The sequence below is a fragment of the Erithacus rubecula genome (assembly GCF_903797595.1).
Source record: "Erithacus rubecula genome assembly, chromosome: 3".
Taxonomy (NCBI): Eukaryota; Metazoa; Chordata; class Aves; order Passeriformes; family Muscicapidae; genus Erithacus; species Erithacus rubecula.
This window is the reverse complement of record NC_136689.1, coordinates 9055618-9083615: the sequence shown is the minus strand read 5'-3', so window position 1 is coordinate 9083615 and position 27998 is coordinate 9055618. Positions and strand designations below refer to the sequence as shown.

Genomic DNA, 27998 nt, shown 5'->3' with positions numbered 1-27998 from the left:
GGCAAAGTTTTTGCTTTTTCTTTACCAGTCAGGAAAGAAAATAAACAGCAATCCCAACCCACTTGTTCTGCTGTCAGTTGGACACAAGGCGCAGGAGAGTAAGGTAAGTTCCTGCTCTTTAGACCTGGCTCTGTCTCCACATACTTGGTAGGTCTGTGAGCTTGGCATTTGGCTACCAAACCATATACACACACTAAGTTATCACCAGAGCTGAAATTAGCAACAAGCAGCCAAGAATTACAACCTATGACCTAAAACCAATTTATTAACAAAACCATGGCACCAAGTGCCACATCCAGTCTTTGCTTAAACACCTCCAGGGATGGTGACTCCACCACTTTCCTGGGCAGCCAATTCCAGTGCCCAATCACTATTTCTGTGAAGATTTTTTTTCTAATGTCTGGCCTAAACTTGCCCTGGTGCAGTTTAAGACTGTGTCCTTGTGTCCTGTCACAGGTTGCCTGGGAGAAGAGGCTGACCCCCACCTGGCTACAGCCTCCTTTCAGGCAGCTTCCTCTCAGAGAGTTGCAGGGAGCAATAAGGTTCCCCCTGAGCCTCCTCCAGACTAAACAACCCCAGCTCCCTCAGCTGTTCCTCATCAAACTTATTTTCTAGACCCTTCCCAAGCCTTGCTGCCCTTCTCTACACAAATAAAATGCCAAAATGAAAAATGTGCTCATCTCTTGACACCACCTCTATTAGACAAACTGTTTTATAATTTGTATACTTCCATTTTTCTTAACTTCAGATTAGATACAAGACCAATGAACCAGTCTGGGAGGAAAACTTTACTTTCTTTGTACACAATCCCAGAAGACAAGATCTTGAAGTTGAGGTATGTTCTTACTCTCTTTGATACCTTTCTTTTCAAGATGTTGCAGTAGTAGCATTCACACATTAAGGGCTGTTATGAAGGGAGACTGAATATAATGTGAACACCATTAAAATTATACTTAAAAATGTCATTGTCTGGTCTAAAAAAAATACTTTATTTCCATTTGCTACTAAAAGAAAGAAAAACTAGAACCAGGCTCTCACATGAATAAGATAGTTAATGGTTGTCTTTTCTAATTTAAAAAAAATTTGGTGTACCAGTTTGGAACTAGGAATCTTTCTCATATCTAGGAAAGTATTCACTTTATCCAAATACTGTATCCCTTTATGCTGTTGACATGTCCATATGCATGTTGACATAGTTCTAAGAGACTGAACTGTAATTGAGGACAGTCTTAGCCACTCTTCCTCTAATAGCTGTAGGAATTCATTTTCATATGGACAGTTTGGAAACCATGGAGATACTTTGATCAAGGGTTTGGTAGATGTAGATGTGTTGGTTACTTTTCTGTATTACTTTTGCTGTAGAAGGCAAGGTTGAAGAAATGAGGCATTGAGTATATTTGTTTTTGCCTCCTTCAATGAAAAGTAATCTTAAAATCAGTGAATCTTGGTTTAAGAACAAACTACTTTCAATATTGTTAGCTTTTTTTGTTTTGAAATAAAAATGTAATTTCCTTGTTTGAATTCTTACAAAGCAAATTATATAAAGTGACTTAATTTCTGTGTTCCTTCAGGTGAGGGATGAACAACACCAGTGTTCTTTGGGGAACTTCAAGCTGCCTCTAAGTCAGCTGCTAGAGAGTGAAGATTTAACTATGCATCAACGGTTCCACCTGAGCAACTCTGGTCCCAACAGCACTATAAACATGAAGATTGCACTCAGGGTACTCTGAAACCTTTCCCCTTGTAAATATCTGAAAGCCTGTTTAGGGCTGTGGTGACTCCTGGTCTGGCAGCTTTTGAAGAAGCCAGTACATTTCCTTTGATGTCACCTGCCAAGTGTCCTTGGTCATGCACACCTATCAGTACACTGAGACAGCCTCTAATTTAAATATAATCCATTTGAAAACTGTATTGTTCTCAAAATGAAACAATAGTCACCTGCATTAATTAAAACTTGAGGTTCCCTGTGGCTTTAGATTTGGAAATCATGTTTGGAATCTGAATTCCTTCAGATCTCTTTGAATTCCATGGGCTACAGATCAATGAAGTAGCCTTTATCTAGAAATGGAACTGAGGTTCTGATGGTTTTAAAAAATAAAGTGTATAAGGAAAGGAAGTACCTGCATAGTAAATTCAAACCAGCTTTCAAGCATATTGGAGTTTTGAAAACAAAACTTGCATACCTGAAAGTTTGTTTTTTTTTCCCTGTCTAAATTATTTGATTTAACAAGGTACTACATCTCATTGCAAATGCTGTCAAACTTCTGTTATTTTTCTTTCCAAAGCACTTTGTTGCTTACATGTCATTAATAAAGTAACCTATAAAAGAGAAAGTAAGGATAATTAATGAGAAAAAATTGTGATGTAAAATCAAATTTCAAAAGAGTAGAAAAAAAAAATTGAAGAAGATCTATCCAGATGACTAGAGCTGCCAAATAAATAGGACTTACACCCAGAAGTGCTTAGAATATGGGAAGGGAATAATGAGGAGAATAGTTCTTAATGAATGGAGAATTTCACATTGCTTTATAGTTACTGCAGTTGCCATGAAGAAGGTGGAGATGTGTTTTGTCATGCAAAGCATTTCATATTTTAGTGTTAGTAAGTCTGAATGGTTTTGGTTCTGCTTTGGCATCTTAAATTTACAACTTGTGACCAGCCAGTACTCTCGTAGAAACAAATTTGTTCCTGTTTCTTATACTGCAAAATAGTAACTTTATGTGTGTTTTCCTGTATCCAGGTCCTTTCTCTTGAAAAGCAGGCAAGATCTCCAGATCATCAGCACTCAGCCCAAGTAAAAAGGCCATCCGTTTCCAAAGATGCACGAAAATCATCCTTCAAGCCTCAGGCTCCTGTCTCGCCAACGTCTGATCCAAACAAGTCTGTTCCAGCATCCCCAGTGACTGACAGTGAGAAAAAGACTGATGCAGCTGATAAAAGTGAACCTCCCAATGCCAGCCCGCAGTGGCCAACAGATCTGAGCCGCAGCTCCTCCAGCCTTCAGGCCTCCAACTTCTCCTGCTCCCCCAGCCACCTGTCGGTGAAGGAGCCCACGCCCAGCATCGCCTCCGACATCTCGCTGCCCATGGCCACGCAGGAGCTGCGCCAGCGGCTGCGCCAGCTCCAGAAGTACGGCATGCACTGCTGCCGCTGCACTGCTGCTGCTGCACTGCTGCCGCTGCACTGCTGCCGCTGCACTGCTGCTGCTGCACTGCTGCACACACTGTGACACCAGAGCACGAGGCCTCAGTCCACATCTCATAACACTTCCCACCCTGCACTCAGTATGGTTTTCTGCTTCTGCCTGGTACCTCAGACAGAAGCTGCAATTAGAAGTTCCTTACTGTGATCATCTGGAAGATAAAGTCCCACTTCTTCTTGTAGCTGCACTTTGTAGTTTCGTGGCAGTATTGCCTGTTTCACCACTGTATCTTATTAGCAATAATTAAGCCAATTAAGCTGGAAATTGTTGGTCTTTTTAAATAACTCAGAGGGATATTTGACTATAAAGAATGTTAAATGGGTAGTCAGTTACTATGCAGTCACTGAAGATTGCTGCAGCCATACTTTCTTAAATTTTGAATTTCTTTTTTTTACTTGCCTCAGTGAGCAGCTATGCTTACCAAGTACAGACAGCTGAGCAACCATCCTTCTCTGAATTGGAGACTGGGAACTATTCATTCCCTATTCATGGACCTTCTCTGTGAATCTAAGTAGGAAGATTTTATTTTTTTACTTGCAAGGGATTGCAATTCATCCTTTTTTCTGTCAGAGTTCATATAATCAGCTGAGTCATAGACTAGTTGGTCATCCCTCTGCTCAAAGCAAATCTCTCTTCAAAGTTAGATCAGGTTTCTTGGGCCTTGTCCAAACAATTTTTGGTTATCTCTAGAGATAGAGATGCCATAAACCTGTTCAGTAACTCTAGTGCTTAACCACTCCACTGTTAAAATGTTCTTCCATATTTCTATTGAGGTTTTTCTTGCTGCAGCTTGAATAGTCAAACTGTGGTCTCTTGTTATTTTACTGTGTACAGCCCTGAGGAGTCTGACTTGACCTTCTCTAAAATGTCTGTTTTAAGTAGTGGAAGGGCTGCACTTGAGTCTGCTGTTGGCTCTCTCTTCAGGTGGTACAAAACACCACCTGCTCATGTTCTCCAGACCCCCATTTACCTTCATAGTCAACTGCTAACTTGTCTTGACTTTGTCAGTCTCTCCCCTGGTCCAAAATTGAGTTAGCATTTGTTAATTATACTACTCCTTATGTAATGCACAAATGTGAGTGGTAAAGCTACAGGTAATGAGGTCCTTTATTGCAGACCACATTTTTAAGTGCTCTGATTTTTTTTTTTAATTTTTTATTATTTTAACTAAGAAAATACTGAAATTAAATCTTTATTCTACTGTTTTTTAAGTGAATGACTTGGGAATTTTAATGGAGCAATCATTTTGTAGTAGGTGATGACAAAACAGGCACTCTTCTTCCTTGAAGATATCCTTCAGGTGGCTGAAAAATGGCAGATATGGCACATACTGTCACATACTGTCCTGTGGGATGTGGAAAATACTTCAAGTCAGTTCACACAAACTAAAATGAGCATTTCATGGAGATGAGAGAATGGCACATGTTGGCCATTCTGTAAAACACACATTCTTAAGCATGGTACTTGATTTTTATTTAAAGATGACCTGTAGATGTAAATTTATTCTAATCTTATTTTCATGGTGATATAAGCTATAGGAAAGTAAAGTGGTTGTGCTTATACTGAACATCTATATTTCTGTGATAAAAGAACATAGAAAAGAATGAGCTGGTCTTCTAACTGGCTTCTGGCCCAGGGCTGAGGTTTTCATTGAGGTTAGCACTACTATTCTTTCCAATTTCCTAGATGCTGCTTTGACATTTATTTTAGGGCAAGCAAGTTCTTTACTCATAATGGTTTTTGAAGCATTAAGGAGCAATTGACCTCTAAACAGACAAGAATACCTGGTCTATTTTGGAGAGCAGAGTTGTTGGCCAGGGAACTGAAGTATGAGAATCTGATGAGGATACGCTCACACACTTACTTACACATGTTCTGTTCTTTCACATTGGTCTAGAGAAGTTAAATGGATAATACATGATTTCTGGGAAAACTGCTCAGTTAAATCTTACTTCTAATGTGCATTTTAAAAACTGAGCATAATATTCTGCTTTTTCTTGCAGTGGAACAACTCTGGGGCAGTCTCCATTAGGACAGATTCAGCTAACAATTCGTCATAGTTCACAAAGAAACAAACTGATTGTGGTGGTACATTCCTGCAGGTGAGCATAAAATACACAATCTCATATCTGGGCATATTTCTTTATAAAGTTTATCATATCCTGACTTACTCTTAAGTGGATTGGTTAATATTTGTTGTTTTCAAAGCAACATAGGCATAAATATAAAAATATACAGAACTGTACTCAGAATCTTTGTGGAAGATCTTGTCCTGATTTTATATTTGTCTATTATGCCTCTGTCAGATTTTAAATGAAAATTACATTTAGATTTTTATCAGCAGTATCTGAAAGCTGTTTTTAAGAGACTGAATTTTTTACAGAATGATTAAAACACATGATTTCTAAAAAGCCCTATCTGAACTTCAAATTGCAATTTAGGAAACGTATTCTCGCATCTGTTCTCTGGTTACTGGTCATCTGGTCTTGTACAAGTCACTCCACATCATATTTTCTGCAAGGGAACTGCTTCATGTAGTAAATTAAGTGATGGTAGTGTAGACACTTATATTCAACAATGTCTTGTTGATTTTCTAAGTGCTTTTCCTGGTTTTTCACTTTCCCAGGAATCTAATAGCGTTTTCCGAAGAAGGATCCGATCCTTATGTGCGAATGTATTTGTTGCCTGATAAGAGACGATCAGGAAGAAGAAAAACACACGTATCAAAGAAGACATTAAACCCAGTGTTTGATCAAATGTAGGTTCTAAACTCTGTGTAGTAGTTTTTTATCATGGAATTACAAAGCTGTCAAATCGAGATTTCTGTGCTTACTGAAGGGTTAGCTGTTGAAGTTCTGGTTGTCACCATTAGACTTGATCATACCTTTCTTTTCTGCTGTAATAGCTCTTCTCTCCTTGTATTCCCTGTTATCACAACAGCCCTTTTTGCTTTTAGCAGCCACTTCTATCTTTCCTGCCTTCCTACACCAGTTCCATGCCCCTTGTGCTGGTAGCTCAGCTGCAGGATTTGCTCTCCTGGCAGGTGGTGAGAACACAAGTGCCCTTTAGCTGCCAGTGCTGCTGATCTCCCTTCCTGCCAGAAAGCTTTTGGCTGGCTGAGTGCCTGGCTGATGCTGCCAGCCAGTGCCTGTGCATGGTCACATTGCTCAGTCACTTGGTGGCACTTCTCAGTATCCAGGGAGTCAGGAAATTTCCTTGTAGATGATATCCTGGCCCATATGTTGGAAGTTGTACCAGCTTGTGCAATGTTATATTGCAGAAAAATTCTTATCCTTGCACTCATCTTTGTGATAGTAGTTTCCCTCACATGTCTGCTCCTTAGTACCCCACCCATCTCTTTTCAATAAAGACCTTTCTCTACAGACAGCAAATGAACTCTGGGCAAACCCTTCAGTCCCTTCTGTCCAAGGCAAATCTGTAAATCATTAGTTAGAGGCTCCAGCAGATTTTTTTAGTAGTGCAGCTCTCTCCTGTTTGTTCCAGGTAATAGATTTATTTTGCTGTGTCTTTCCAAGGAAAATATATTGCAAAGCAATAAAGCTGTTTGAGAACTGTAGTGACAAATAACATAGGTTGTGGTATAACCTTCTCCTGACTTTGTCTAAGTTTCAGCTCTAGCAAAGAGCTGTCTTTGATAGTTTTCTTTAGCCAGCCAGGAAAGAAAAGGAGCTTTGGTTATCAATTACAGTAAGACTACAAATCTTTCCCTTTTAGAAAATACTAATACTGACCTGTCATTACAGTAGGATTCCACATTCTCTTTTCTCTAGAGTCAGTGCTTGACCTTTGCCTCCTTTTGTCTTGTTCATGTGTTTGTTTTGTTTTACAGTGGCCTCTAGAGGCCAAACGCAACAGAAGTCTCAAACATTTGATGTTGGTATTTATCACAGTTTTCAAGAAACATTTTAGGCAAAACATTGAGATTTTTTTCTTTAGTTGTCTCAGACTTCAATTTTTAATTTGGGGAGAGAGATAGTTTGGTTTTGATTTGAGTGTTTAGCTGTAAGAACTGAACTTTTACCTCTGGTACAGAATTCCCTCTAAAGCATCTCTTTGCCTGTCAGGTTTGATTTCAGTGTTTCCCTGCCTGAAGTACAGAGAAGAACACTAGATGTAGCAGTGAAGAACAGTGGTGGATTCTTATCCAAAGATAAAGGGCTGCTTGGCAAAGTAAGTTGACAATAAGCAAATTCTGTAAATACAGCTTGTATAAAAAAGAAAAATCCTTTTCACATAGGAGTTAGTATTGATTGAAGCACCTGATTTAGTTATGAAGCTTTCAGATATTACAGGTGCCTTAGATGTCAGGCTTTAGTAAGGGGAAGGAACAAACTGCAGAGGCAGACTTAGAAAGATGAGGTAGTAATCTCTTCTAGAGAGTGGTAAGTTCACAGTAACATAAGAAATGTGCTTGTCAGACTTACTAACCATGCTGTTAGAGAAAGGAAAAAACCAGTAGAAACCAGGCAGTATTTCAGAAAATGTTCAGACAAAACTGGAAAGACAAATGAGCACTTAGGGAAACACACAAGTAATTAAATTCCCAGTTTGTAAAACCCATGAGAAAGAGCTGCTACTGGAGACATTCCCAATGCCAGCACCAGCTGTTGTGTTTGTAACTTCAGTGTTCTATAGGCACACATTAAATCACCCAATTTGCTACACACATGATTTGGAGCATGAATAAGGAATAGTGAATTCCTACACCCTTTCAAATTGCCATATTTGAGTTCTGTGAAGAGAATGTGAGATACAGAATAATGGTGTAACAGTATCCTCAATGTTCCTGTTCATCCAGAAAGAAGGCTGTTAGGAACACATCTGCTGATTGCTGCTGCCATGCTGTTATGTGCTCTGGGACTGTACCACTGAAGGGTGTGGATTTTAAGGTCAAAACCAGCAACTTGAAATTTTAGGCAGATAGCAGAGAGCTGTGATGACAAGGTTGTAAAATACATCATTTACCAATGGCTTTATTTACACTCCAGTTTACAGGATTGTCAGATTTGATATTTAATAGAAATAGAATGAGTGGCACACACAGTGCATTGATTGGTAATTTAACTTTCCACAGTTATTAATACCTCTGGCATCTGAAGAACTTGCTAAAGGCTGGACCCAGTGGTAAGTATAACATTTCCTTTATTAATAACAATACTACATGCTAACAACTATTAACAACTATGTTAATAATAGTTTTAATAATACATGGTAAATATTAAAAAATTAATCCTTTGTTTTTTCTTTTTCAGGTATGATTTGACAGAAGATGGTACAAGGCCACATGGTGCAAGTTAGGCCCATGGACACCAGGAATTCCTCATGCATAATTTTGCCAACCTTTATATATTTTTAACGCATTGTTTTCAGAGATGTACCAATATTATTTTTATAGCTTTACTGATTTAGTTCTTAGACACATCCCCAATAATTTTATAACACTTGGTCATTTCATTTAGACATAGCCTTCCTCATTGTTAGACTTTGTATTTTATTTTGCTAAACAGTTCTATGTGTTACTGTAATGTGCAATAGTACAGTAAAGTAACCTTTTGTGTTTAAATTGATCTTTATGATGGCTGTACCTATTAGAAAGTGAAAAGAACATGTTCTGCTGTTTTCCTGCCTTGTTTTATATCTCACCAAGGTATACTGTACCATGTAAATATATACTATTTTTTTATAATTCTTTCATGCTGGTTTGAATTCAAATGAAAATTAGATAAAGGATACAGATATTTTCTTCTAAATGCATGTTAATTTCTTCAGAAGAATCTCTTTGTCTTTGCAGCACAACGGTCTTAATCATTTTGTGATATTCTGCAAAAAGAAACTGCAGAAAAACATTTTTATTTTATTGTGTTTCTGGCCCAGTGGGGCTGGCTTAAAATGTATAAAACATTAACATTTTAATATTTATATATAAATGTATTATTGGGAAATCATGCTATAGAATATTATAAATAAAAATGAGAATTCTATAAATATTGTATAAATAGAGGATGAGGTCCACAAACCACAGTTTCTAAATCTGAGTTTTCATTTAATGGAGTAAACATAACAAACAGTACAGTTTTATTATACAGGTTCACTTGGATTTTGTTATTTATTCCTGTACTCTGGAGTACTAGACATGTCATTTTTTTGAAGGTATGAGGACATGGACTTTTCTGTATTATAAAAAAAAGATCTCTAACCACTTTAAACTGTCCTTACCACCACGTTTCACTGATTTATAAGTAGACAAATCAGCTTGCAAGTTAAGTTCATATAGTAGGCATATGTACAAGACATATGTTATTTTTATTCTACAGTACTGTGCTAGAATGTATGTTATCAATACCTTCTGTAATCCTCAAATGAACACCAGTAGGTCAGAAAGTGGGGAACTGAGATGCACCTGGATGTCTCTGACAGTTGCTTCATTGCCACTTGGTATGTTTGGTGCATGAACAGAATGCACCTGGTCCATGCAGGTTTCTGAGCCATGCTGTCCTTCTCCTGGAGCAGTGCCCTGGGCTGGGCAGGAGGCAGCAAGGACACCATTTGCACAAACTGATCCAGGCAGGCAGGATCTGAAGGGAGCACATCAGCCCCAATGGCTGAGCTTGTAACTCTAATTTATGAAATATGGGATTTTTTTTTTTTTTTTTTTTTTTTTTTTTTTTTTTTTTTTTTTTTTTTGTATTCAGAACTGATTTTTTTTATTCTGGTAAGTTTTTTCAGACTGTTAGAAAAATGTACATTAAGAATCCAAGAGAACAGCTTGGCTTTTGCAGAGCCAGTGTCCTCATCCTTGGAGAAGTATGCAATTAGACAAAGTATTTTATTTAGCTAAGATTCTAGAATGATGTCTCAGCCAAGAAAGAATTTTAAAGCAGAATGATAACTCCTGAAATTAGCTTTATTGCAAGACTACTGACAGAACCTTAATTCTAGGTGTAGAATTTGCCTACATTACTAGATGTACCAAAGTGCCTACCATAGATGTAGCTTTTTGTCTTTTTCAAGTCTAAAAATTTAAGTTTGTCTAAATTTACTTTAACATGAACATTTGTTATGGATATGTGTGACCTGCATCATACAGCTCTATACAGCGTTGGCCTTCTCATTGCCATGTTTTATACAAGACAATTTTATCAAACAATCTTACATTGTAAATTGTACTGTAACTGCTGTTACTGGGCTGGGGAATAGAGATTCTTCGTAAGAAAATATTTTCCTTTGAAGGCTTCACTGTATATTGGAATGTATGGATAGCTATATATTCACTCATCTATTCATATAAAATATATTATGAAATACATATTTTCTTTGCTAGTTCTCCATTAAGACACTAAGAATGGAAAGACAGAGAATTGTTCTTAATGCAATGAAAATGCAGAAACCAAATGCTAATCTGAATAAATGAGGTGCAAGAGTTGCAGTTCAACATAATTGTCTTTTGCCTTAGTTCAGTCTGGTGTGGAAGGATTTTTGCTCTACATCTAGGCCAGTGACTGCTCAGAGTTTGATCTGTAGCCAGCAAATAGAGTGTTAAACTGATTCAGTGTTTCAAGTCTTAAGTGAAGTCTGGGGACAGAAAATTGCACTTGAACAAAAAATTTCTGTCTTTTAAAGTTTCAAGGTGGAAAATAATGCCGTGTTCAGGCAAATGTGAAAGGATAGCACCAAGTGAATAACTGAATAAAGAATATAGGCAGGTTTTCAAAATAGCTCACTACCTAAAATTAGGGATTGGTTCTTAGAGATACCATTTTCCATGTAGATTTAACTGTCATTGCAATTCAGCAAATAGAATTCCCATAGTCTATCAGTTCTGGATGCCAGGTCTTCAAAAAAATCTCCTGAGTGAATTTGGATCAGACTGTGAGTGCCTAGATGAGGTCAATTCTTTGGATAGTGGAGGCAAGTTTTGTATTACCAAATTCAAGTTGTTCCAATTGTATGGAAGTAGGAAGGACAATTTTGCCTCTGGGAAAAAACTGCACCTCATTATCAAGTAATTTATTCAATATCAGCTGATAGCTTTTCATGTAGTTCTTGTTTATCCTGTGCCTTAAAATATGAACATATGAAGATGTTTAAGAAATGGTTAAAAATAAGCTTTGTTACCTGTATGTACCAACACATGTTCTGTACTATTGAAACTGTTTTTAGAATTACTCTGCTTCACTGACAAGAAAACCAGCTTTCTTAAAGTGGTATAACTCAAACTCAAATCAGCATGGATATCACTTGGAGGTGGACTGAGAGAGTTTTAATTTTCTGTCTTGAATCCTTTATTAGAGCTGCAGCAAATGTTGAGAGTTAAAATGAGAACAAAGGGTAATCAATTTTGTACAGATTGCCTTTTTTGCTCATGTAATTCTACATTATGAGGCATGTATTTATTCAATAAATGGTTCGTATGGAAGTCAGTGTGTTGCTTCCCTCTTCAAACACACCCCTTCTCCTCTATTGCATATCCCTGTTGTAACTGGCAATACAATGAAGTGAATTTTTAAAATAGTCCTGTATCCAGAATCCTCCTGTAACCTAGGGAGCCTTCCTGTCAGGCTTGGTTCTTAAATGAGAGAAATCAGAATGAAAAGTGCAGGATACTTCATGGGGACTTCTGTCCTTTTTCTGGAACAGATTCACTTGTAAGAATTAGTAGGTCTTTTGTTCAACTTTGGTGCTTTTTTCCTCATAAATTGATCAATTGAACAAATTGCCTTAATTCTAGCACTTGTTAAATAATTTTCATTACTTATACTTTCAAAAGGACCTAGAACTGTATTTAATTTTTTTAGATTTTGAATCAGCAGATTTCTACCTCTGGCATGATTTCCTTTTCTTTCATTTGCTTGGTAAGGCAAATATTGATGGAAAAAATAATGGTGTACTGCATAAATAAGAAGAGGGGAGTTGTATCTCTAACTATTCCAGAAAAAGTGCCTTAGAAATTATGCTCTTTGTATTAATTTGTAATTAGTTATAATTCTGTAATTAACTATTATACCTCTTCCCATAGAGAGCTACAGCTTGTCTGAATTCATAATATTGTCAGTTTTCATCAGCCATAAATAAAACCTGCATTGATCAGTCAGCATCACATTTAAAATGGGCCCCACTGGATAATCCCTAATATTACTAACTACAAAATTATGTTCCATTTTGGTTTGTGTTTGTTTGGGTTTTGTTTTTTTTCTTAGAGGAAATACTTCCCTTTTTTAGCAGAATAAAAAGTATCTGCTAATCAATGGGAAGGCACCTAAAGCCAAGGAAAAGCATGGCTGTCTCCACATTTCCCTCATGCAAGGTGGCTCTGAATTGCACACTCCCTGGCAGTGCCAATACTGAGCAGGTGTCAGCATTTTTCTGACTTGGGTCAAGATCAAACCTTCTATCCAGTCCTAAAAGAAGGTGGTACCTGGATCAGCACTGCCTGTGTATTCACAGAAATCATTAGAGAGCAGAAGTAACTGTACAAGACACTCCTGCAGATGCCTTTGGTATAAATTTGATGGGCTCACCCCAGCCTAGGATTCTTCTTAGTATTTGCTGCACTGTCTAAACTGGTTTGGGCTTTTAATTCATCCAATTTCCACCTAGGAGCACTGTTTGTCAATAAAGTTACCTGTGTGGCTGTTTTCAGTATTTTCTCAGCTAGAAACTGAAGACAAAATTTGTTTCCTATGAAGTACCTCTTTTAATAAATTTAATTGTTTATAAACAAACTCTGAATGTTGAATGGTACCTTGGGTAGAAAGAACCAAAACTGTAGATTTTCCTGGACCCATTTGTGGTTGTAGCTGGCTGCTGAAGCAGCCAGGTTATTTAATCCCAAATGGTGGTTTTGTATATTCTAAAGTGTCCAACTGTTCTATGCTTTCCTACTGATTTCTAAGGCAGTCAGGCTCTCAACAATATTCTCAGGCACCTTCTGAAATATGTTTTATGAGAAATGCAAAAATCCACTTGTATTTCTTTCAGTGTTAGCAGTAAGTTTAGCTGCCAGAGTAGATGGCAGCTCCAGGAGGAAAGTTCTCTAATCTGTATTCATGTGATAGAGGTGATACTCTCTGTTCTCACTGTCTGCAGGGAATATTGCTTGCCACTCATCTACAGTGGAATCCAATTTGAGCAGGCTCCTGCATCTGTTCCCTCAGACACCAACACAGTAAAGCCAACCTGTCTTTCATGTTAATTTTTGAGTCCTCAGTAGCTGTAAACTTTATAGCAAGGGAACTAAGGCCTAATAATGATCATTCTTCCCTTTAAGATCCATATAGGAAGATGTCCAAGGACAGCCCAAAGCTAGGCAGGATTCCAGCCTTTCACACCCAGGTAGTGGAAGGGTGTGAACCCTTGGTGCCCTCAGAGCTGGGCATGAAGCACCTCAGCCTCTGTGCAAGAAATGACAGAACAAAGTTGTGATGTCCCTGCACCCAGCTGTGTCCTGTGAATTCATCCATCAGCTGTGTGGTAAGGATCTAACTGATGATCAATTTTATTCATTAACTATTTAAGCAAAGTAGCTCCATTCTGCAGGATGTTGCACCAGATGAACTGGTGAGGTCCCTTCCAACCCAAATTCTATGGTTCTAAGGCATATTTATTGAAACATTAAGGTGAGCTCAGTAAATGTGCTGGAGCTCAGTGCATTCCTGGCCTGTCTGTAGGTCTTCCTGGGCACTCCCCTTCCTGAGCCCAAGCTCTCAGGGATGGGCATGTAGCTTCTGCAGCTGGGCAGAAACAAGGAGTCCCACAGCTGGGAGCTGCAAGCTTTGCTGAGTCAGGGTGCAAAAAAATGATAGGAATTAAAAATACATTAATCTGTGCATAGAACACGAGTTGTAATGTAGATCATGCTAGCAAAATGTTAATTGTAGGTACTGAATGAAGATCAGTCATTTCATTTGATAACTGGGACAAGATCCCTAAACCCAGAAAGGGTGCATTACATTTAACAGAGGTTGTTTTCAGCATGGAATTTTTAACAAGTTTTTTTGTCCTTTTATTCTAGTTGAGTTTGCAAGCTAATGTGTTATTCTACAAACTCTGAGAGCCTGACAACTAAAGCTTAATAAAAATGTCACAATGATTAATAATTTAGTACAGAATATTTTGCAAGACAGTTTCATGCAGGCTTCTCATGAGAGAACCACTTCAACTGATAGGCTGAAATCCCTGATCTGTTTTGCATGATTGTTGTTGCTATCTCCTGGGTTTAAGTTGAATTTACTGTGTTGCACTGTTTCCCACCTACAATTTACAGGAAAGTTTATCTAGTTTGGCATGAATCATGAAATGCTTTGAGCTCAAGTAACTGTAATAGCCACTGAATGGGTGCTCTGTTTTAACTTCTAGCTCAGAGTCCCACTGGATACATTTGATGAACTGACAACAGCATCCAAACAAAGGACTTGGATTGTCTCTAGACCTGTCATTTATCCAGGTGATGACAATGAAATAAAGGGTAAAAAGTGGATTAATTGAAATGGATATTCATGACTTACGAATGACATTGGTAGCAGTGCTGGTTTTTTGTTTTATTTGGTAAATCATGAATTAATTTGCATGTAAAATAAGTTGGAATCAAAAGTTTAAAATACTAAGATTAGCTTTCTGAAAAATTTTAATCTTAGTTTTAGGCAAATTTCTTCTATGCCATATTTTTATTCAATATGCTTTTTCAAGTTTGGATTATTTGAGACAAAAAATGCTTAGTTTCAATTTTTTTTATAAAAACAGTTTTGCTAATCTTGTTTTTCACATTGAGACATTAAGGCTCTCTATGTATAGTCATTAATATCCAGTGTTTATTTCTGAAGGTACTGTTATATTCCACTAGATGGTAGTGCAGACCCTATTCTCAGAATTGTTTTTTGCTGCTTGTGCACTTTGTTTCTTGAACAATAAAGAAGTGGTCTGGATGAGAGGCATGTTTGGGAGTGCAGCCTCAAGTCACCTTGGCTTAAAAGCAGTGAACAACAGGTATGGTCCTCACTGTGCTCTGCTCTCCCCTTTCCTCTGAGGCTCCAGAAATCCTAAAAGAATTGAGTTTCATAATGTTGGATGCAATTTGCCAGAACAGTTTTTAGAGGTATTTAGTCATGAGGCACAGGGAAATTTTAAAAATGGTCCATGATGTGAGGAAAACATGAAACTCCTGGAAGATTAAGGTTCTCAGTTCACCAGAAATTCTGCATTCTTCTGTCAGCAATTCACCACAGGTGTTTCATGCCTTAGATACCAAATTAAATTTGATTCTAGAATTCCCTTGAGTTGCTGGCACAACTTTAATGAGATTAAGTGCAAAAAGTTGAAATTAATCAGAAGCAGGCAGAAGTGAAATTAGACTTTAGGACATGTAAAATGGCCTTGATCAGCACATTTGAAGCATCACTATGCTTTACGTATTTATTGTTGATTCAAGCATATGGCTAGAAAGTCAGGATAGCTAACAATGAAATCAAACATGGAACAGTACAATTAACATGGGGTAAAGGGAAGACAGATAAAATTCTACTAGAAAAAATAAGTTAAAAATCAATTCTCCTTTGTCTAAGGACATATCAGAAAGTTTGCTAAAACACAGGTCTTGTGATGATAAAACTCTTTGATGCCCAGAACAGGAATAAATGACAAGTATGTCTCAATTCAATGGGTGTGGAAGCCCTCACAGGTACCTGGCTCCACATTTTCCCCCAGGCTGATACTACATCAGTGTCAGTTTTGCATAAAGGCAGCAGGACATGCAGCCTGGAAAAAGCCCCAGTGGGCTTTGGCTGGGCTCCTGGTCTGAATCAAGATCATGGGGAATACCCTTGCTGACAAAGTCAACACAGATGTGAGAGACAAGTGACTACATATATGTTATAATGTCCAAAAAACGTAAAACAGTTTGTTGAGTGTGTTTATATATGTATAAACTAATATGGATGAGCAAATCATGTCCATTCTGATATTTGTACAGTACTTTCATGTTTTGTACTAGACAGATCGAACTGAGAAGGTGTCATATCTAAAATGATGCATGTCTATCACAATGATGCCTCTAAGAGCAGTTGTAAAATTAATAATAACAGATTTTGTACCTTAGAAGCAATTTTTGTCTTAAAGACTAAAACAGAATGAGAGCCGCAAGGAGACAGGACACTTACAAGAGCAGTAAATCTCTATCAGAATGTAATTTAATAGGGTTAAAGTAAGACAGACATGGCATTTATAATTGGAGTGTTCTATATCTGGAACAAATTAACTGACAAACTGGTATTATAAATTTACTCAGTGATACATAATGTTCTGAAAGATGACAATGACTTTATACTAGAAAATGTTTGCTGTAGTTGTAATGAAAAATGACTTTTTTACAGTGGGATGGATTCAGCTATGCAAATATTGTATTGTAATTTCTTTTTGTGAGCATCTTATAACATTTCAGAAATATTTCCATTTTCATGGTACTAACACTGAGCAGAGAAAATTTACAGTGGCTTGTAACACTGCTTATAAGGAATGAGTGGTAACAGTAAGGGCGTAGTAGTACAGCAAATAATAATTATAGGACCATAGAAGGGATTGGGCTAGAAGAGACCCTAAACATCTTCTACTTCCCAGCCATGGGCAGGGACACCTTTCACCATCCCGGGTTGCTCAAAGCCCCACCCAACCTTGAACACTTCCAGGGATGGGGCAATTACAGCTTCTCTGGGCAACTTGTGCCAGTGTCTCACCACACCCACAATAAAGCATGTCTCCACAATATTTAATCTAAAACTCCCTCTGTCAGTTTAACGCCATTACCTCTTACCCCGTCTCCATGTTCTTACAAAAACTCCCTCTCCTCGCTTGTAAAGGTGCTCTAGTTTCTCCAGAGCCTTCAGTTCTCCGGGCTGAACACCCCCAGCTCTCTCAGCCATGGGAAAGGTGCTCCAGCCCTCTTCATGATATCATAACCAAGTATTTTGTCATCAAGCATCATAGCAAAGCACAGAAGCTGAAGTTGCCGTGTTTTTCCGGCTTGAAGGGCGCGGGTGCGGCCCCGGCCGCGGCGCGGAGCTCCCGCGGGGCGGCGCCTCAGGCCTTCGGCAGCGCTCCAGGGAGCGGCTCCCGAGCGCCTTTCGCATTCCCTCCGCGCGTTTGATTTCCTTGTTTTTGTGTGAGTTAACAAGGATATTTTTTTTTTTCTTCTGCGGTGTTTTTTTTTTTTTTCCTACTTAATCTCTTAAACTCTAAAATTGATTCGTGTTAATATTAATAATTTATGGGAAATAAGCCTTTTCACGGTCTAATCACACCAGCATTGAGAAGTGACAGTTGCCTCTGAATAAAGGATGGCATGATTGGCAGGATTACCTTCAGGCAAGGGGAGATCTGGAGAAGTGGAATAGTGTGAAACTTCATCTCTCTCCCATGCTGTTCGGATTATTTATCAAAGTATGTGAAGATCAAAAAAAAAAAAAAAAAAAAAAAAATCAAGGGAAATGCATGCATGTAAATTATTAACAGCCTGCCTCAGAGGATGAGCAGATTTTGTTCATACTGTATTAACTATAACAAATTTTATTACATATTCAAAGAAAAAGAAATAGAAGTTACAACTTCAACATGGCAGTAGATAACGTGAAATAATCTCATAAGAAACTATTATCTACAAAATAACATTGTAAATATAAGAAAATATTGTGAAGAAAACGTCGGATGTTCAGGGAACTACTTGTTTATTTTTTATTTATACTGATGACTCCTAGAGGTTTAAATGGAATGCCTGCTCTAGCCCAAACAACAATATTCTGGTGTGAGCCATCTGTAACTGAGATCTCTAATGCAGGGCACCAACTAGAATAAAGACTGGTTCATGAACAGTAGCACAAAAGCAAATCTTTATTTGCTGTTGCTCAGCAACCATGTGCGAAAGACCCATTTTTCATTTTTGCCTTAACTTGACAGGAAAATGATAATAAATATGAGATTATTATCACAGGGTATAGATTATTTTGAACAGATGAACAGATATGTCAAAGAGAGGCATGTAATTTGGTACTCTGAAAAGGAGAATATTAGAGAAACTGAAAATAGAGTTGTAGGTTTATTACTGGCTTGCAGTTCATGCACAGTTCTTGAAAAAACCTAGAAAACATTATTCTGCCTCTCTGGTTTTTCTATGTGGTCCTTTAAAATGAATCACTTGGTGTTATTCAGCCTGTTATTATCTGTGTCAACTTCTAGTTTCAATACTATGAAAAAATCATTCTATGGTTGCTATGCAACAGACATTAAAAGCTAAAATATGTTTTAGTTTGTTTACTAAATGGATACGTGCTCAACTAAATAAGCAGTAACCAGGTGACTAATGTAGCACCTAATTAAAAGACTAATCAAGGTATTAATGAAATATTCAGTCTACATAAGTCATGATAAATCCATCAGTTTGGATCTAAAATTGCAAAGATTTTTTAACATGCAGAAAATTTTTAATATAGGCAGATGTTATACCTTCTTATTTGTTTTTACAATTCTACAGGTATGCTGATTGCTCATGCAATTTACTCCAAGCAAACTGTTTAACAGGCTCCTTGCACTTGGCTGAATACCTAACTTGGTTGATAAAGTCAGATTCATGAGATCTGAAACAAGCCGACTTCTTATATCAAATAAAGGTGGCAGAACATGTGAAAAATCTTAATTTTTTATAGAAACTAAAACTGTGAAAGGCAAGATCATTAAGGAAGATTCTATGTTAAAAATTAGAACAGCAGAAGATGTAAATGCTACTTTTAAAGGAGTAAATTTTTACTTTTAATACAACATAAAATCTCAATTATGTAGTATTTTTAAAATTACAATCCTGAAAAACCCAACCAGATGTAAGAACTTTTCTAGAAGTTATAGTTTTCTGTTTGTTTATACAGTAAAGCAGCACATGCTGTACTGCTTCTACAGACTGAAAGTGAATTACTTCAGTTATGCACCTCTCTCTTCTCAACAGCCAATACTGAGAAATGCTACTGAAAATGCGAAATAGAAAGATATAAATTAAGCCCTTAACAAGATACTTTGACTGGTTTTGGTTTGCAAAGAGCGCAAACAAATGGAATGAGGAATACTACAGAATTCAAGATCCGACTCTATTTCCAAAGACGCAAAGAAGAAACAGAGGACATAATTTCCTGGTATATTAAAAAAAAAATCCTTAGTTATCAAACTCTAAATATCATCTGACTTACATAATCTCCTATACATTCTGGCATATAGGCTGTTTAACTCTTGATTGCTTTGGATGAAGAGTGCAAACTACTCATATTGTTCACCAGGACTGTGAGTAGAAGCACAGATGTCAGCAATAGCAACAATAACATTATTGGAGAAAAACAACAGTGCAATCAAATGCATGATGTTTTTGTAAAAGCAGTTATCTCCACGTTACCAGAGATCCATGGAAGAAGGGATACTGTTTCTTAAGCATGAACACGAATTTAACTGAGCGTGTCTTATCCCCATTTGGAAGCACTGACGCTGTTCAGGTAGGCACGGAAAGGGAACAGCGGGGCCGTGGGTTTGCACCATGGCAGCAGCCGCTAGATAACCGATGGGATGTTCCCCGGGACAAGCCGTGTCCCCAGCCAGCCTGTGTGCAAAAGTAGCGGAGGAAGGAGCCTTGCAGCGCGGCCGGAGCTGCCGGGAGCAGCGCAGCAAAGCCCCGCTGCCCGGGGGCGCTGCCGGGGCCGGGCCGGGCGTGCGGGAACGGGCGATGCTCAGCCGGGAGCCGGGAGGCGGCTGGGGCACGGACAGCACCGGCAGCGCTGGGACACAAATAACACAAAGTAGCGGCTGCGACACAAATGCCACAAAGCAGCGGCTGGGAGACAAGTGCCACAAAGCAGCGGCTGCGGCACAAATGCCACAAAGCAGTGCTTAGAGAGCTTATCGCTCTCTACAGATCCCTGAAAGGAGGCGTAGCAAGGTACGGGTCGGGTTCTTCTCCTAAGCAGCGAGCCACAGCACAAGAGGACACAAGAGCCTCAAGCTGCGCCAGACGAGGTTCAGGTTGAATACTGTGAGGAATTTCTTCACAGAAAGAGTGACCGGAATGGGCTGCCCAGGGAAAGAGTGGAGGCACCCTCCCTGGAAGTGTTTAGGCAAGATTGGACGTGGCACTCAGTGCCATGGTCTCCTTGACCTGCCGATATTCGGATGTAGGTAGGATTGGATGACCTCAAAAGGCTTTTCCAGCCCAGCTCACTCCGCGCTTCTCTGAGCTTTGAACGCCGCTCCACTCCCCGCCCTCAGCGGCGCCGCGCGCGGGAAGGGGCGGGGCGGCCGCCGAGCTCTCGCGAGACGAGACGGGAATTCCGCGGCGCGCGCTCACCGTCGGCCGCGGGAGGATTCGAAAAGTGGCGGGTGAGGGAGGGAGCGGGCGGGCGGGGCTGGGCTGTCCCGGGCTGTTCTCCGGGGTCCCGCCTGTCCACAGGTGTCCCCTGTGAGCGGCTCTCGGGGCCGGTGTCTCCTCCGGCGGTGTTGCGTCCGCCGGCTTCGTTCCGCTCCGCTGAGGCGGCGCCGCGGTGTTGGAGCGCGTCCCGCGGGTCCATGAGGGTTCGGCTCTGAGGGAGCCCGAGGTAAGCGGCCTGTCCGGCTCCCTGCCTGGCGGGAGCCCCGGGTGACTCGGGACGGGCCTGGGCCCCCGCCCCGTTCTGTGGTGTGGCTTCACGCACACTAAGTGCTGTGTAAGTCACTTTCCCCACTGGAAAAGCACGTCTGGAGACACCTAGGATGGAGGGAATGTTTACGTGAGCAAATAAGTGGTGGCCTCTTGGTAGCCTTTCCCATTTCCCGTGGTTTTCACTTGACAGTCGAGAAAAGAAACCATTTTACTACCCCTCAGTGCTTCCGATACAAATAAATTCTGTTGTTGGGAATGATGACCCGCTTAAGTAGTGTGTGTGTACTGGAGAATGCATTGTGCTTTTTAAAAATTAAAGTATCCAGTAAATATTTATTCTGCTTGAAGGTTTATTTACTAAAACCAAACCAAAACAAACTACTAAAAAGAAAGCAAGCCCTGCAGCCTAATGATGTAGTGAATCTAAATGCCGATTCAGATAACTAAAGTATGCTGGTGGGGAGAGCTACTTTATGTCGTACATGTATAACTACTGTAATGTATAACATGTTTATATATACATATACTATCTATATAACTGGTACATGGCTATAACCAAGACCAAAATGATCCTGTTTTGATATCCAGTACCTTTTCTAATGTTATGTTTTGTTTATAAAGTAGGGATGACCAATTCCAGGATGAAACGCGAAGCGTTTTTGCAAATTGTGTCCAAAGAGTCAATTGAAGAGTTCCTGCATTACACTCAGAATCCTGTAAGTGGGACAGTGTACATATATCACTTCTGGAGTGATAAATCTGTTACAGATGCAGAAATCATGTGACAAAGGGACAGAAACTATTTGTGTGGTATTTGCAGATGTCTGGGAATACTTGCTGTAGAAAATAAGTTCAAATGGTACTTGAAGGAATATAGGCTGAAAAAGTGGAATCTGAAATATGAATGTTTATAAACCAGCTAATTTTTTGATACTTGGTTGTTCCATATACTGCTTTTTAAAAACAGATTATTAATACTGTAGTAGTTCTAAAAAAATACTAATTTCGTGTTGCTGAAGTATTACATCTTTTAAATTTCAATCTGTGAAAGAGTTTATTGGTATATAATGAATATGAGTTAATGTACAAATGTAGCAGAATTGTGTTTCACTAGTATTTGTGCATTCATTTGATAGTTTGGGCTGTCCACTTGTTCTTTGGTCCATGTTTGATTTTACTTGAAATGTTCTTTCTATCATTGAATGCTTTAGAGAAAGGGTAGGTTGCTCTCTAAATGAATGTGGAGGGAACAGGGAGGAACAACAAAACAAATCCCCTAAAATCTGCTGTTAAAAGCTCATTCTCACATTGTGTTTATATTGCATAACAATGAGAAATAATAATTTGCATCGAGGTGTTTTCCACTCAGCTTCAATCTGTCTGATGGTAAGATATACATGAGTTCTTCTAAACATCTTTTGCTTCCTGCCATAAATGGTATTATCAAGTTAGTTTCTTGAGCTTTCTAATGGGTATTTTCCTAGTAGTACCTGTGTCAGGATAAAGTACATGTGTTCACCTCTGTGTGCAGAGGCATGAACTGATTTAATGTAGCAACTATATTAAACTCACAATCATGTTCTGCACAATAAGCTCAGGGTTTGTTTCCCAAACTTCCTTGAATCTTTCCCCAAGAAATTTGCTATAAATTTAATTTGTGTACCTGTATGTGGTTATACATGACAACTTTATTACCAGATTGCCTCTGCTGAAAGTCTTCTTCTCATTTTTCCCTAAATCTAAACACTTTAACAAAAAACTATTCACTTTAGTTTTCACTTGTAGTGTTTCCTTTTCAATTGATTTGGTTGTGCTGATTCTGCTGTCTGCATTCAGTAATTTATTTTAATGTGCCATGGGCTATTTGGATTTAAAGTGGTTAGGTTTTTGGCTTGGTTTTTTTTTCCCCATCCTTTTATTTTTCATCATTCTCCAATTCACGGGTGTTCTCTTGCAACAGTTTTCAGCTGTTGCTGATATCTCTGGAAGCTTTGTCACCGGCTACAATGAGTATATTGATGAAAATTGTCTTTATACCTTGTAGCATAAGGGAACACGAATACCCACATGACTTTCTGACTGTCCAAGAGACTCAAGTTATTTCATTAATTTCCTTTAGAAACTTTCAGCGATGGAGGATTTGTGATCATGTCTTGTCTTAGTATGAGGGTCCTCCTTTTTGGATCTCTCTCTCCCTCCCTCTGGAGGAGGCTGTGATTAAATAAATCATCATTAAAGCTTCACTGGTTTCCTTAGTTTTTGTATTATATTTGCTACTTAGATAGTGGTCTAGCCTTAGAATTTGCCTTTTAAACTCTCTTGAAAGTTCTGTCTTTAGCATCACTGCTTTTTTCAGTGTCTGTTTGCTGCACACACCCCAACCCCTTTTCACTTCCCCCTTGAATTTTTCTTTTCTGCACTCTCAATGTTAAGATTCATTAGTGTCTTCTAAAATTCCAGGACTTTGCTAATTTTCCTTCAAGGTTTCTCATGGGCTTTCTATTTTTTCTTTCATAATATTTTAAAAATGTCATATTGTTGTGCCGCTCATTTTTTTTTATCTTCAACAGTGTTGTTATTTTTTTCCACTAAATCCCATTTCAATTCAAGAAAATACATAATTTAGACAGAAAAAGAAGAATCACAGATATGATTATTGTTCATTGTTATCCTTTCCCCTCAAAGATTTTGGAATAATTCTATCTCATATCTTCCCAAAGAAAAATCCAGAAGCTCTTGGTCTTATTATGAGTGCATTCTTTCTGTTCAAAACAATAGAGTCTTAATATCCTGTCTTTTGGGTTTGTTTGAAGTAAAGGGCTGCAGAATTCCCTATGAGGCCTTTGGTTTTTTGTATTTGTTTTCAGCTGTAAAATAGAATAGAAATTCTCTTATAAATATGTAACAGGATCTAAAAACTAACTAAAAATATATTTATTTCAAGATCATGGACATTCTCCTTCTTTCTTCTGAAGTGTTTTTGATCCAGTAAACCTTCACTTCAGCATTGCAAATTACATTTCAGAAACTATCTGTTCTTTCTCTTGGTTGTGCCTGGTTTTCCTTCTCATCTCCACTCTGCATATTCCCTTTCCTAGCAGGTTGCCTATCCTTCTTTGGTGCTAACAGACTCCTTGTGTCTCTGAGGTAAATTCTTCTAGCAAAGTTCTTACTGGCAAATAGTTCAGATCAGCCTCGTGGTGCAGTCTCTACTGGGGACTGATGGTGGCTTCCCTGTCAGCAGGGTTTCAGCAGGGGGTGTGAGGTCAGTGGGCTCAGGGAGCTGGATTTGCTGTGGGGCTTTAAAACAGCCCAGTGTGCAGAGCTCTGATGTGTGCAGTTCATATCCCAAATTAGTGCTGCCCCTATGCCTCTACTGACTGCTGCATTTCCAGTCCTTACCTAAGGAATTTCTTTCAACAATCATCATCAATTGATGTTTAAGAGAGCACAGATATAATCAGGGACTTAAATTCTGTGCAGTTTTGAGCTGCTTAGCTAAGAGTATGGAATTGTCTTCATTACTATCAAGGGCAAAAGACTTTTGTCTTAGAAGCAGCACTCTTGTTTCATGATAGAGTTAACTAGCAGGAATTTCTTATGCTATTTTTAAAAATATAACTTCTAGAAGGTATTTTATCTCTATAACTGCAGAGCAATGTAAGGTGATCATTAATGTAAAAACCCACATTAAATGTAGAAAATATGATGATGAAGTATAAACTGCTTCACTGATGTGGGATTGTGTGCTATATTCTGACCATTTATAGAAAAATACATTAGATCATTTTGACTTGAATGAACTACTTCAAGAATTGCCAAGAAAGCAAAAAGAAGTGCTATGGCAGAGACTGACACAGCTGTTGACAGAGAGCTTGATGGAGAACCCTATGGAAACATGGCACAGGAATGGAGATGATAAAAGTGATGATGACATGGAAGTTGACATAGTTCCAGAAATGGTAAGAATCTTGTAAAATGAAAATATAATGAGTGTTTCATGTTTTTTTGGGGAAATAAAATGGAATATTTCCATAACATCTGAAAAAATGCAAGGCTTATTAACTAAGATCAGCTCCAAATATCACCTTCCTGCGCATTTTTAAAATTACTTAATTTATCTGTGGGTTAAACTGAACTTATGATTGGTCTGTACTGTAAAAGACTAGATCTGCTGATAATTTTAATTATGAAAGATGTCACTTAATTTTCTCAGTAGAGTTGAATGGGCTTTTTCTGTCTTATTTCACTAAACAAATGTTAATGTTGCAGATGTTAAGTTTAAGTAGCTGGCATATAGTATAAAAAATTCACTATCTGATTTGTGATGTCATTTTATTTAATGAAGATCATGAAATCTAGATTTAACTGTCCCTTGACACAAATTTAGAATATACAGAACTTTTCTGACTCAGACATTTATATATTGCCTTCTGTTCTGTAGTCTATGTAGCCTTGAGAATACTGGGGGAAAAAGTTATTTAATTTTGGGGGAAGAAAAGAAATGCAGTGGGGAAGTCATTAGAGAAACCTGGAGCCTTGTAGAAAAATCCACCATCTATTCAGAGGCCTGTAGAATCACACATTTGGAGTGAAAGTCACCAGATGTACACGTCTGAGTTACACAAGACCCTGCTAGTTAGGGGCTTTTCAGCTCTGAAATGGATGTGTGTTTGAGTGGGTTTGTCACAGATAAGGATTTTAGTGCAGGAATGCACATGTACAGTCACAAAGTTTTCTACTAGCTGGTGCTGAAAACCCTTTTCAAACTTTTTGAAAAGATATACTGTAAAGATCTATTCTTTTGCCCCTTATTTGCTAGATTTTAGGTGCCAGTGTCCTCCTTCAAAATGGAATTTTGAATGGAACAGTTTTGCTGTCTGTTGCTAAGGTTTATTTCTTGTTTGAATTATTTTCTGAGTCCAAAACAAACTGCAGAAATGTTTCCTCAGCATTGCTTTCTTTCAGAAACAAACTGTAGCAGTGATCCAAGGAGTGGCAGCTGTCGTTACTGCTTCCATACCTGCGGTGGATGAAAGTGTCAACTACAAAGCTCTTGTAGAATGTGTTTTTATACTGAACAGTGAGTACTTCTCTGTACAGAATGCAGCATTTTACAGAGGCTGTTTGATCTGACTGAAATCCAGCTGGCTTATGAAACAGTATTCACAGGAGAAAAGTTGGAACTGGTTTGAATTCATATTTATAAGACAAAATTAAGGGAGTATTTGCCTAAAAATCTGCTGCACAATTTAGAAGTTGGAATGTAAATAGTTTTCTTTCTCCTAGCTGTTCACTCGGTGGAAGATAACTTTGATTATCTTGTAACTTATTATTACTTTTAAGGGAAACTCAGTATTCCATTGTTACTGATCAAAAAACTTGGGCCAAACCTTAGAGTTGCCTGAACACTGCAGTGAGCATAAGCCAAGAGAGTATGTAAATGTGGCAGGAGCTAGCTGACACTGTGAGGTGTAGTTAGTGTGCTAACAGGCTGCTGTTTTACAGGAATGACTTGGTTCATTGCAGTAAATAATTATTTCATTACTCTTGTAGGCATTTTTCCTGCATTACCTGCATCTGAAAAAACCCTGCAGGATGCTATCCAACATGTGTGTGAAATGTGGTGGGAGAAGGGACTGGAAGGGAAGGAGCAGCTGGGGAAGACTCTGTTTCTCATTCTGCTGAGGAAAAGCCTGAATAAAGCTGCCACGGTATGCTAAGACTATATTGACTTTCAGGATTTTATTGAATATTTCAAAAAAGACATAAAGACCTCCAATAAAACACTGTCTTCTCTAGAACAAATTGTAAAGATTTTTGGCATCAGTTTCACAAGAACTGGATCTTTGGGGGTTTTTTTTGCATTCCTTTTCATCTTTTCGCTCTTTGTACAGTCCAATTACCAAGGTTTTTATTGGAATTAACTCTTTTTGTCAACTCAAGTGCTATGTTCAGCTAAGCATAGGGATAACTTGTGGAAAGCTTTGCTTGCTCTTTATCTTTTACAAATAATTTTTCATTCATTTTTCAAAATGTGTGAGTTACTTGGAGTATTATGATACACATCTTTTGCACTAACCCAATGGATGTATCCTTATTTCTTTCCTCTGTTTTTCCCTGTTAACTGCATGTATTAAATGAAGTTTAAAAGGTGGAATGATGTGGTTTTGACATATTTTGCATGGAATGCCAACTTTTTTTCTGCTCTTGAGCATGTCTTAATTTGTTGGAGGTCAGAATTTCTGCAGTTACATATATTTTTTCCTAGTAATGTGATGAAATGAATGATCATAATTTCACAATGTGTAACAACACATTTCAAGTTCATTATTTAAAATCCCTTCAACTTCACTTTGCATTAAAGCCATGCCTACTCCACTCTAATATGGGCTTCTTTCCTGTCAGGGTGCAGATATAGTTCGTCTATGGAATCTACATCAGACATTACTTTGTTTTGATTATGATTCAGATGAGAGTAATGAAGTCAAGGACTTGTTGCTTCAGTGTTTTATGAGTGTAAAACACATTAAGAAAGAAGAGGTAAGCCAACTTTTATTTTACTGTGGTTTTGTGCCAGTGAGCTTTGGTTGCTTTTAATAATCTTGCAGTTTGTCTTTTTTTGCTGTACAGTAGGTAGCAACATGAGACTAATCAGCTCTGACTCGAAGCTATAAATGGTTGATACTCTGTTTCATTTAGAAAACTTATTTCTATTCCAGACTCAAGTGTGAAAGTTTAAGTCTAAATCTTCAGTCCAGTTCTTTTATCCTAAGGCAATAAGAATCAAGTGCTTTGCTTCCAGTGCATTTCACTCGATATTTAAAATCATTCCCTAGTCTAATTATTTTCTTCTCTTTTATTCTCTTTTATAGTTTTTCTTTTATTGAAGACAAGTAACTGTAGCAAAATAATTTTCCTTCAAAATGACTCCATCTAGGAAATTGTGTTGCCATATTCTGTTTTAAAAGTAGCATGAAAAGAACCTAACTTTACAGAAAAATGAGAATTACTTTATTTAACTACATACATTTCTCTCAGTGAACTGTTGCCGTTTTGTTATTTTTAGATTGTGCCTGTGCACCAGAATAGTAGTGTCCAAGCCTTTTTTCTGGTTAGATGACC

At 38.2% G+C, this 27998-nt stretch overlaps 2 protein-coding genes across 5 annotated transcripts in view; both read left to right on the top strand.

The window, feature by feature from the left end:
* Positions 1–11639, top strand: part of ESYT2 (extended synaptotagmin 2) — a 79213-nt gene extending 67574 nt beyond the window's left edge. For 2 of the 3 annotated variants that reach the window (XM_079301062.1, XM_079301061.1), the window contains 9 exons: positions 29–103; positions 749–835; positions 1572–1721; positions 2741–3129; positions 5206–5304; positions 5829–5960; positions 7288–7393; positions 8298–8347; positions 8476–11639. In XM_079301062.1, coding sequence (XP_079157188.1) covers positions 29–103; positions 749–835; positions 1572–1721; positions 2741–3129; positions 5206–5304; positions 5829–5960; positions 7288–7393; positions 8298–8347; positions 8476–8521 — 1134 coding nt within the window. In that variant the 3' untranslated portion in view covers positions 8522–11639. The remainder of the gene's footprint in view (positions 1–28; positions 104–748; positions 836–1571; positions 1722–2740; positions 3130–5205; positions 5305–5828; positions 5961–7287; positions 7394–8297; positions 8348–8475) is intronic. The other variant, XM_079301060.1, reaches the window with a different exon arrangement.
* Positions 11640–20563: 8924 nt separating this feature from the next.
* Positions 20564–27998, top strand: part of NCAPG2 (non-SMC condensin II complex subunit G2) — a 41588-nt gene continuing 34153 nt past the window's right edge. Inside the window, exons 1-6 of one of the 2 annotated variants that reach the window (XM_079301058.1) lie at positions 20564–20829; positions 21495–21589; positions 24644–24835; positions 25842–25956; positions 26430–26587; positions 27282–27416. In XM_079301058.1, coding sequence (XP_079157184.1) covers positions 21500–21589; positions 24644–24835; positions 25842–25956; positions 26430–26587; positions 27282–27416 — 690 coding nt within the window. In that variant the 5' untranslated portion in view covers positions 20564–20829; positions 21495–21499. The remainder of the gene's footprint in view (positions 20830–21494; positions 21590–24643; positions 24836–25841; positions 25957–26429; positions 26588–27281; positions 27417–27998) is intronic. The other variant, XM_079301059.1, reaches the window with a different exon arrangement.